The sequence below is a fragment of the Petaurus breviceps genome, unplaced genomic scaffold, assembly GCF_028583685.1.
Source record: "Petaurus breviceps papuanus isolate PSGF00001 unplaced genomic scaffold, PetGlider_PUasm1.0 90881, whole genome shotgun sequence".
Lineage (NCBI taxonomy): Eukaryota > Metazoa > Chordata > Mammalia > Diprotodontia > Petauridae > Petaurus > Petaurus breviceps.
Window position 1 is genome coordinate 6,303,520 of NW_027187369.1, and position 11,829 is coordinate 6,315,348.

Consider the following 11,829-nt stretch of genomic DNA (forward strand, 5'->3'; position numbering starts at 1 on the left):
GGGGGGGGGGGGGGGGGGGAGGCGGGCAGCGAAGCATCAATTCTAAAGGGCAACCCGCGAGCTAGACTCATGCCCAAAGATCCTGAATTAAAGAAAAAATTCAACTGCGTGTGTCGAGTGACCGGCTGAGGCTGAAGGAAAGAAAGGAAAATAGGAGACAGACCGCAGCAGAGAAGGCCCCGCCGGCAGAGGACCATCCCACACACCCCACTCCAGGGAGGGGTGACAAATGATGGGGGAAGGGAAAATTCAGGGGCTGCTGTCCAGGGTGGCCTGGCTTGGACGATGGGGGTGGGGATTGACAGGGCCAGAGATGATGTCCTTTACCCCCCTATTCCTGAGGCCGGTTAGCCAATGAAAAAGACTCGCTCGAGCTTTCCCCATCCCAGCAAGAGGGATACATTAGCCTCTCTTCCCAGCCCTTCCAGAAGTGTAGGGCCCCTCAAGGGCTCGGCCCCCGTGCCCCTGCCCAGTCCGCCCCCCTTTTCCCTGCCTCTCCTTGCTCCTCCCCCCCTCTCCGCCTCCTCCCTCAGGCCCATGCCGCCGGATCCGACGGTGGGCTCGGAGGGGGTCACCCCTGCAGGCAAGGGCGCCGCGGCTGGAGAAGCGAGGCAGCGTGAATGCCGCTTCCCTCCCCCCCCCATCCCCGCCTCCCCCAGGCATCTCGGCAGGCTTAGCCTACCTCCTCTACCTCCTCTTCCCCTCGGTCCCTGGGGGCCTTTCCCGCCTCCCGAGCTGTGGACGGTCCCGGCTCCTCCTCCGCTCTGGCCCTGGGGCCGGGCTGCTGACGCTCCATAGGCACGGAGGCCGCGGGCCCGGAGATCGGAGCTTGGGGCTCGGAGCTCAGGCCGAGCTCGAGAAGCTGGGCAGGAGAAGTGGCCAGCTGCGAACCCCCTCCGCTGAGCAGGGGAGCACGGAGCACAGAGCCGCCGCCCCCTTCTTCCCAGCCCTCCTACGTCACGGCCTCCCCCCTCCCCGCCCCCCGCGCCCCCCTCCCAGCGCCCCCCACAACAATCGCGAGACTCCCCCCTCCCAACCGGTGCCGGAGCGTTCTCCCAACCTCTCGAGGTGGGGGGGGGGGGCCGCTCTTCCCGACACCCCCCCCAGACCCCCTAGCGCACCCTCTCTACCACCCGTTGTAGGGGAGAAAAGGGAGGGGGAAGAGGGAGAGGACAGAGAGGGGGAGCCAAACTGAGGTCCAGCTTCTTTTTTTTTTTTTTTGGTTGTTTTGTAATCTCCAAGGGCTCTTGGTTCCTTGCTTATAAAATTCCCTGAGCATAGCTCCACCCAGGCCTTTAGGCCCAGACCAGTGATGGACTCGGGCCACCCCCAAACCCCAGAAATTCGCTGGCCCTTCCTTTGCTGAAAGGGGCTCTGGGATTCCCACCTTCTAGTCCCATCCCCTTCTTTTACAGGTGAGAAAACCCAGAACACAGAGGCAGAGGAGCTGGCATCCATGGCCACACAGCAAGCGGTGTTCTGACTTAAAAGCCGGCATTCTGCTCTGGGAGCAGACCCGTCACTCCTTGAATATTGAGTGCAGCTAAAAAACAACTGTCTACAATCCCAAAGGGAAAGCAGGGCAATTTGCATTCTCTAGGCACCGCACTGAGACTGACCAGTCTGAGTGAGATGGCCATTCTACCAAGAGCCTTCACTTTCCAGTGCTAACTCAAAGCTTCACATAGTACCTGGCACATAGTAGGTGCTTAATAAAAAAATTCTTGACTTGAACTCCTGTGGTTTTTCCACCTATTTTCTTTCCAACCTGCAGAGTTTAAATTATCTGGCAGTCATTTAAAAAGGTTTAAAAGTAAGCAGGGTACCAAAAAAAAAAAAACACTACAGAATGAAAAGTTAAGACAATTAATTAGTTCCACCCTGGGGACCTTGCCAGTCTGCTTTCTAATCCAGTCTATCAACCATATCTTAAGCCACTAGTGTGGGGAAGGTAATCTGGCATTGTGAACCAAAACCTAGCTCTGAAATGAATAAAAGAACTCCAATTGAAAAGTCTACACCTGTGATTTTGGGCAAGTCTTTTCACCTCCCTGGCCTCAGTTTCCTCCTAACATGGCTGGACTAGGTGGCTTCTGAGGTCCCTTCCAGCTCCATGGCTATGATTCTATGTGTCAGGCACTTTTGGATGGGGACAGGGAGAGGAGAGAAACACCTTTTCTCCTCCTTTCCCTATAAAAATACCTCCACAACTTGGCAAATGTCTAAAATTCCAAGATCAGAAAGAGCTTCACCGCTTTCACTAAAGACTATATAAATCACATCAGAAAACATAACTAGCCAGGGAAGGGAGAAGCTTTTTAATTATTACAATTTATGAGAAAGATTCCCATTTCCTTGGGCAGGTTTTGATTGTGGGAAAGGGGGCTTGAAAGACGGTGACTAGGAGAGGCATCCACCAAAAATGAGCGCAGAAAGGGGAGACTCACAGATATCAGCTTCCATTCTTCCATATCCTTAATTCTCTCTCCAAAATTATTCCTGCTCACTTTGGAAATGCACCAGAATGCCAGTCCCTTAAGTGGGAACAACTTGGACATCCCAGGTTGCTGAGAATCAAAGGCATTGGCTGGGAAATCAGAAGGCAAGAGTTAGGCTCCAGGCTCTGCATTCACTGTATGACCTTAGGGCACGTTCCTTCCCCTCTCTGGGCCTCAGTTCCTCATCTGGAAAATGAAGAGCCCTTTCCAGTTCTCAGTTCTTTGCTCATACTAACACACTCCTTTTTTCTTTTCTCTGCAATTCATTTCTTTACAAAGGCAGGAGAAAGGTGCCCAGTAAAAGAGACCTTGATTGATCAGTTGCCTACTTTAGAGCCCTTGGAAGTAGGATTACATTTTCCCAAGAAAATAAACAACTTGATTTTAAAACCACATTGTTTAAAAGCCAACCAGTGTATATGCTGAGAGCTTTTTATATACATAGATTATCATAGGGTCAGAGACCTAATTCTATCCCCTCATTTTACAGATGAGGAAACTGAGGCTTGGGGAGAGTAAATGATAACCAAGATCATCCACACAGCCATTAGATGTAGGATCTGAACACCCACTTGGTCATACTTCCCTTTGGACCAGACATCATAGCATATCAGGTAGAGAGGCCTGGCCTCGGAGTCAACACTACCTGGATTCAAGTCCCATCTGCAACATATACCAACTGTATAGACTTCTTGGGGCAGCTAGCTGTCAAAGTGGATAGAACACTGGCCCTTGAGGGATTTGAGTTCAAATTCTACCTCAGACACTGATCTACCTATGTGACCCTGGGCAAGTCACTTAACTCCAATTGCCTTTAAAAAAATTGACTTAAATTTCTCAAGATCCTAGGAGGTTCTGTTGGACCAAAGATTTCAGACAAGTCACCGACTAGGATTTCCCTGGTCAATAAAATGACAGGTCTAGGCTTCCTCTCACCTCCTAAAAATGTATGGGAGCAGCTAGAAGGACAGTGTTTGCCTATTACTCCTTTGCCAACAGCCTATGTTAAAGAGCTGTTGACCAATTTGTGGCAACAGCTGTTATTGACATAGCTTCCTCTGATACCCATTTGTAAATCCACCTAAAAGCCCATACTCAAGGAATCAGTCCCATTTCCCAATTGGTCACTGCCCCATGGCACTGTGTACAGCAAGCAGATTTTTCTCTGAAAGTCCACCCCAGCAATTCCTTCTTGTTTACAATGCCCCTTTCCTACTTGCTCTACTTCCTCTGATGATGGGGAAACAAAGCAGCCTTTTACAAATTAACTTGAAGCGTCAAGGTTATTGGATCATAGATCTGGGGCCAGCCATCTCATTTTATACATGCAGAAATTGATACACAGAGGGACAGTTATTTGCTAATTACACAGTCAGAATTTGAACTCAGGTTCTCTGATTCCAATCCTAGTACTAGTCTTCTGGAAAATTGTCCCATCTAAACAAATTGTGATCATGAAAGTATCTTCAAGCTTTCCTTGTTTAAAGGTATATTGATATATTTTTTGTATGTGCCATTCTCTCTAAAATAAGATATTTGTAAAGTGCTCAGCCCAGTGCCTGGTTTCATAGTAGGTACTATGACCCTTCCCCTCCCCTTCTTTCCTTATCCATTCTGGGTCATCCCTGGTAATAAAGATTTTTTCAAAAACAGTTCAGCAAAGCCAACTGACATGCACTATTTCTGACACATGCAACATTCTGAATGCCTCAACCTCTTCTATAAAAGGAATGAAATGTTTTTTCCTTGCTTCTTCTCAGGGACCAAGACATAATCACAGCACTCAGCTTCATTTCTTTTTTTTTTAAGCAATTGGGGTTAAGTAACTTGCTCAAGGTTATATGGCCAGTTATTTCTGGGTGTGGTGCTAAGTATCTGAGCCCGGATTTGATCCCCAGGTCATCCCAACACTGGGGCCAGTGCTCTTACTTGCTGAGCCACTTGGCCGCCCCCCCAGCTTCATTTCTTTGTCTTCCATTTACACTATGGTAGTCACTGGGTCTAATTGGATTCTGCATCTGTTCATATAAGCCTTCCCACATTTCTCTCATTTCCTTGAAGTCCATTGCATTCAGAGAACAGTTTCATCAGTCAGGTTTCCAGATACAGTTTGGTTTGGTTTAATCACCAAAAAAGTGCAGTTATGGAAAATTCTGGAAGACAGGAGGCTTTGCCGGATCATCTGGAAGTTTTAAGATACTTAAGGTGACCTTAAGCTGCCTTTCTAGAACCAAAGTCAGTTGAAGAAATTTAGGATGAGGTAGTGAGTTTTCCCTCACTAAAGGATTTTAAACAGAGGCAGGATGACCCCTTACTGGGTGTACTATAGAGGGGAATTCTAAGTCAGGTCTGAGTGTTCAATTAAATAGGCAATGTTTTTTACAGCTCTGACATTCCCAGGATTCTCTGACTTATTCCAGGGTATCCAATCTTGTTTAGAAGCTAACAAAGGCCTTTAAGGAGTTACTGCTACTGTTTAATACCTAAGACACCTATCACCACCGTATAACAGTTTCAATATTGTGCTGGTGCTCTTTTCAGCTCTGGCATTCTGACAGACACACCAAACCACACTGTGACCTACAACCAACTTGGGGATTACATTGACAGGGTTCCATGGCACACCCAAAGGACTTTGGCTCTAAGTTTTAACCAAAAGAAAGTTTGTCTTCTGTGTTCTGAAGAGAGATTACTGTAAGTAGCTTCCTCAAAATCCTAAGGAATTGCCCCAGCACTTTATATATAATGAGGAAAAGTTAAGGCATCCTAGAAGTGGCACAAACAGTGCCATCTGAACAGGATGGGATATTATCATGCAGTAAGAAATGACAAAGAAAAGGAATTCAGAGAATAGACAGGATCTATCAATAGGGACCAATTTCTATATGACAGGAACAGGAAGGTCCTAATGATATAATTACAAAGCAATAAAAGCACCCCTGGCCTCAAGGAACTTGCATTCTATTAGGGGAGACAATCTGGACACATATAATTAGATTACAGAAAAAAAGTGAAATCTTTACAAAGCAGTTGGGGCCACTAGAAGTTGGAGGGGCTCCCTAATAGAAAAGGGGGTATGTAGGAAAACAATTTCTATGCTGATGTAAATGAAAAGATCATTAAAAAAGAAATTGAACCCTAAGTGATGGGGAAAAAACAAAACCAAAATAAGGCACCAAAGAATAGAGAAAGAAATCTTATCTTAAATCACTGGAGTGAGGGAGGGAGGCATTATGGTGTACATTGGCACACACAGTATCTGTATCTGATATTTTGCTTAATTAATTTTGTTTTTGATCACAAAGGAGGGCTTGATCTGGATGGGGCAGGAAATGATTGTGAAGTCAAGATAAAAGTCTTCAATAAAATTTATATTTTAAAAAACCAATGCAGATTGCTTTGAATTGGGGAGTGGAAACTACTGCTACTCTGTCTTGTCAGGCTTCCTTGCATCCCACAAGCCCACTAGGGATGGAAGCTACTGTGGTGGTGGAAAAAGAAGGTTGGATTTGGAATCAGAAGGTTCCAGTTCCCAACTATGCTGAATTACAACTATCAGTCTCTCAAATCACTTATCTCAGTGAGATCCAATTACCTAATTTGTAAAATATACATCATAAAGGCCTGCTTACTTCACCAGGTACTTGTGAAGTCAGCACCCTAGACAGTATATAAGGGGGTCCCCTGGCTGGGACTGGTACTACTGTGTTTTAAAAACAATCTTGTGATGCTGGTGTATAATACAGTAAGTTCACTTATCTCTTTATGTATATGTAAAGATAGATATATATATTTATATGTAATATATATATTTATATATGCATAGATAGATAGATAGATAGATAGATAGATAGATAGATAGATAGATAGATAGATAGATAGACAGACACACATACATGCACACACCGATTTGTATATTTAGGAGCTCTCTCTGACCTTCAATAGCATTTGATAATCTCTCTAATGTTAATTTACATTCATCTGCCTATATTTTCCCCCTTTTGATCCATCATAAGGTTGATTCAGCTTAATTTAGCTTGCCACTAAGCATATCTCCCTGACCCCTTCCAGGTCTTTATTCTAAAGTACTTGTCATTCTGCCTTTTTCAGGACAGGGCCAAAAACCCTGTAGCATGTCAAGGCTGACCACAACCATGACCTCAACCAAAGGCTCCAATCTCTGGGGGGTGTAAAAGCTATCTTCAGCTCATCATCACCAAGAGAGCAAAATGGAGAAAAAAAGCGGACACATCACCTGAAGAGAAAGAGGAGAAAAATGAGGCCGTGATGCCGAATGCCATACCTCTTGCAACATCATCAAATGTAACCCATCGTATCCACAAAAAACTTTTAACATCTCTCCTTGTAATCAAGACCTAACTTATTTCTTCCACCTGATAGAACAATTTTCATCTTTGCCATCAGATCCCTGTGATACCATCTTTAATTTAAGGAAGATCACTTGCATAAAACCAAAATCAAGTTTACTAAATAAGTTAATGTGATTTAGATCTTTAATTTAGACAAGATCAATTCATTTCATTTTCTTTGTTGTTGAGCACCACATAGGAATTATGATAATAAACCATTGCCTCTGTTAAAAGACAAAGAAAATGTTTAAGTGTGTTATTTTGAAAAAGTTTAACTTCATCTTTTCAAGCTCAGAGCTGGGGGGAGGGAGACAGAGTAGGGTGACTGGGCAGAGCCCACCAACTTAATCCAACCCTTGTCATCTCTAACTCAGGAGTTGGGGGAGGAATCTCTTAGGCTGTTCAGATCTAGTTTAATCAAGGCCATTTATATCTATTCTTAACTCAGAGCATTGGAGGAGGCACAGCAGAGGGCCCAACCTTGGTCCAGTCATGATTTCACATTGGTCATCTAATCAGTTTCTACACATTACTCGTAGGAGTAGACTTCTGGGACCAAGGGAACAAACAGTCCAGTTCTTAATGTATTTTTGTGTTCCTGATAACCAGTAACACTATTTCTTACCCCTAAAGCTGAGGATATGAGTTAGAATTTGGCTCTCTGTCAGAGTCCTTCAGGGGAGGCCTTAATAGTAATTAATATCAATGAATTATACTTAATACTTAAGATTTTTATTTATCATAAAATAGCTCCTCTCAGGCTAGATGACAGACTGATGATGGTTGCCACAGGTCCCTTGACAAACAGGAAAGAGTTTACAGAGGCAAAACACGTGCCAAATTACATGACTGACACAACAGTGACCAGTGGAAAGGTGGGATCAAGCAGGGCACAGACAAAGCACTTGTTTTGTTACATCTTTGCTTTCTTTTACAGTCTCTACATTTTTTGTAGGCTGCCCAAAACCCTTTGCCGAGCAGCAAGTGGTCCAGGGCTGTACATAGTTCAGGCCTGGGCTAAGATAACCTATAACCTAGCCCAAGCTTCTTATGACCATCTTGATTTGACAGTGAGGTCTCTGCCCCCCATGTTCCCTAGCTCCATATCAGTTTACCACCTGATAATTAGGAATCAACTTGCATCAGGGAAAAATATTAAATATCCTTTCCTCAATCTCCATCACAGCTTTAAAAACACTATTGTGTGTCCCACCAGCCTCAACTCATGCCAGATAGCAGCCCAGAACACTGCTACTTTTTCTGTGTTTCATCCCTGATCCTTTCTTTATCTTTGTAAAATTTTGAGCACATGAAGCCTGCCTCCTAATGTTGCTATTAAAGAAATATTACATTTGCTCCCTTTAGTTTAGCCCAGTGTAGAAAAGGAATATAAGTTGGTGGGAATGGGAGGGGGGAAAAGAAAGGAGGGTGGTAGTGTCAAAAAAAGGAATGCTTATCCTAAGTAATCACAATTATATTTTATAGCTATGTTTAATGATATTTTAAATATATTAAACAATTTTTGAACTTTGTCATCTACTTATTTTCCCTTTTGTTGTTCAGTTGTGTCTGACTTTTTTTTCTCAGCAAAGATAACTGGAATGGTTTGCCATTTCTTTCTCCAGCTCATTTGACAGATGAGAAAACTGAGGCAAATGGCAGGGTTAAGTGATTTTCCCTAGGGTCACACAGCTTAGTAAATGTCTGAAGCCAGACTTGAACTCAGGAAGAAGTCTGCCTGACTGGGCACTTGTATCCACTTTGCCCCCCACTTATCTTTCCCAATAGACTGTAACAATCTCTTAAAAATTTTTAGTTGATATCTTTGGGTTGTATATACTTAGATTTCCCCCTGTATCCTTGCTTCCACTCCCACTCCCCAAGAATTCTAACTCTTTAAAGGGCCAACCCCAGAGATACCCACAAACCTTCTATTTGACCATTCATGAACAAGGGGCAACCCAGACTCCCGATTTGATTATTTCCAGGAACAGGTACTTTGGGTGTGGTGAAATTAGTGTAAAGGACAAGTGTAGGGCATTTTTCCTCCCTCCCTTTTCTGGATGCTCCCCTCCCCCACCTTAAGTAACTGTGCAGTCCAAGATTGTATCAGTAGTTGGGGGTTGTTTTTGGCAGACACATGTATCTCATGGCTAAAATTCATAATGAGTTCATAGGCAAAAATGCCCATCTTTTTTCCACACACAAACACATCTAGCCAATAATAATGGGAGTTATTTCCTTTTAACCTTTCAAAGTTCAGGATTTCACATTTATTCTCCTATTGATTTAGTAAGCAGGTCTCCTCACTGCTACCTACCTTCTGAGAAAACAAATGATCATCCAGACATGACTTTATTAGACACTCTGCTTTGAACATAATTGAGACTTCGACACAAATTCTGTTGAATTCTGGGAGTTGATCCCCATGATAATTATATATGTATTTTTATTGCAAAATGAAAGCATGGCATATGAGATAGTCCTGGAGTCAAAAAAGGACCTGAAGCAGTTTGTACCCCTGATATAGACACTGTACTGGCTATGAATGACTTGTGTGACCCTGAGGGAAGCCTAAGGACAAACCTTTGAGTGCCCCAGGCAACTATATAAAATGTATATACCCCACAACTGTTGCATTGGTTTCTGGCACTGGTGGAGTTTCCTAAAACCCGTATAAATTAAATAAATAAACAAATAAAAAGGATGCCAGACCTCTGATATTACTATAGTGTAGGATCCCCATGTGGAAAACTCTGGCACTGATCTGAGTATCTATATCCCCTCACCCTGGTAAGCCCCTGGAAGGCAGAGGTTTCTGTTGTTTTTTTTTTTTATCACTTTCTTTTGCATCAATCCCATCTGACTACTTGTATATAACACAGGCAAGTCAGATTTTAACTCATTGACATCTCTGTTCTCCAGATTGGGCTCCCTCTCCCCCCCTCCCCATCAAAACAGTCTGGTTTTGTTTCTTTTTTGTTTTTCCTGATGATGTGGAATGGTGGATTGGGGGAGGAGGAGGGCAAGTAAGAAAGGGGAGAGACAGACAGTGATTTTCCAGATTATCCTCAAGACTTTAGTTTAGAAAGGAGTGGGGGAGAAGGTGGGGATAAAGATGATCAGAGTTTATATAAGCCTTTAATGTAAACTCAAATGGGGGGGAGATAAGTTAACACACACATAACTATAATATAATATAATATGATATGCTATGATATAATATAATATGATATGATATATGACATAATATAAAATAAATATAATATAATAACTCATATATGAGGTGAATAAATGTAGCTGTGAGATACCCCAAGCATTGTTTGAGCATGGGGGTGGGTGGGGGGCTAGACAGAAAGAGAATGATGATTTTAGAGTATTGGGTAGAACATTTTACCTTTTGGCAGAACGTTCTCACTCCAGCAGCTTAGAGTAATTAAACTGGGAACTGAGCAGAGAGGAACTGGTTCTTCCCTGCCCCACCCTAGGCCAACAGGTGAGTGGAATCCCATCTACTCCAGGCCCAAGTGTGGGTCTAAAGTGCTGACACTCTCCTACTGGGTGGGGTGTCTCTCCAAGGTTGCTCTGAGGCTTGGAGTTGGCTTGCTTTGGGGAATGGCCAAGATTGCCGGTTTACAGGCCTGCACTGGACAGCGGAAAAGAACTGGGCAGAGGGCACTGAGGAGCAGAGGAGGGGAACATGTTGGAGAATGTCCTGTGTGCACGGTGTTTTCAAAGGTCCTTGGGCATCATTAAACACTTTAGAATCACAGAACAGATTGTTGAAATGGAAATGGGCAGGTTTAGGGATCCTGGATCCTAGAAATGGCAAGGGACCTCAGAACCTTGTCCCATCCAAGCCCCATAATCATACAAGGTTGTACAGTAAACATCAGAGGGAAAATTTCAGCCCAGGTCCCCTCAGACTTTCAGAGCCAACAATTCTTCCTTTAATTCCATGGGATCATTTTTGTCCAAGCCTCTTTGGTTATTTAGCACTGGTACCAGCCTGGCACTTTTGGGGGGAGATGGGGGTGTGTGTGGTGGATGGAGGGGAGGGGAGAACCGAACCTATGAATAATTTCATTTGTCTGTGTATCTGGTGAAGGAACCTCATCTACCAATGCAGGTGGGCCCTTTAGAAAACAGCCTGATTTAGAGGTGCCTAGAGCCCCAATAATTGATGAGTGGGTGAAGAGGGTCACCCAGTCAGATATGAAGTAGCTGAGCCCAGAACAGGAAAAAGCTAGGCTTTCTCTCCAAGCTTTGTGCATGGATCTGGAAGGGCCCCAGGTTGGAGAGGATGATCTAGGGCGACCATTGTCGTTTCATTGAAAGCCTGTGATCTCAGCAGATGGCTGGCTGGCTTCCCAGCGGGGAGCCAGTGGCTTTGGCTGGAGGGCTCCGGAGGCCTCTGCAGTGGCGGCGTTAGGACACGCGGGGGCGCCATTGGCGGAGGGCGGAGCAACTGCGCTCGCGCGGCGCTCGCTCCCGCCGGCGTTCCCTGTCCTCGTTCTCGCTGCAGTCGGCTCGTGGCGCTCTCTCGCTACAGTCGGCTCGAGACGCTCTCTCGCACAGTCCGAGCGCGGGAGCTCTCTGGGCAGCGGTTACCAATTTCTCCGGGCAGGCTAGGCAAAGCAGGCCGGCTGGCGGGCCATCAGGCAAGCGGGGCAGGCGGGGCTGGCGGGGCTGGAGGATGTGGCGGTTGGGCCGTCGGGTTCACATCGTGCGATCGGTGTTCGAAACGCTCGGCTTCCCGCCGCGGGTCCGGCCGCCTTCCCGCCCTGCTGGATCCGATGGATCCGATGGATTGGTTGGATCAGATGGAAAGGCCGGAGTTGCTGGTTCGGGAGCGGCCGAATCGGCCCAAAAAGCTGTACTTCACCGTATCTTTCTTAGGCAAAGGCGAGGAGGGGCGGGGGCCAACGGAAGGGGGGGGGGCGGAGGAGGGAAGGGGAGAC

At 45.3% G+C, this 11,829-nt stretch overlaps 1 protein-coding gene across 3 annotated transcripts in view; it reads right to left on the reverse strand.

The window, feature by feature from the left end:
- Positions 1-2,620, reverse strand: part of SMARCA1 (SNF2 related chromatin remodeling ATPase 1) — a 114,449-nt gene extending 111,829 nt beyond the window's left edge. The window contains exon 1 of one of the 3 annotated variants that reach the window (XM_069074042.1): positions 2,448-2,620. In XM_069074042.1, the coding sequence (XP_068930143.1) occupies positions 2,448-2,558 (111 nt within the window). In that variant the 5' untranslated portion in view covers positions 2,559-2,620. Of the gene's footprint in view, positions 1-682; positions 966-2,447 lie in introns of those variants that run through there. The other 2 variants (XM_069074043.1, XM_069074041.1) reach the window with 2 other exon arrangements.
- Between the last annotated feature and the right edge of the window lie 9,209 nt (positions 2,621-11,829).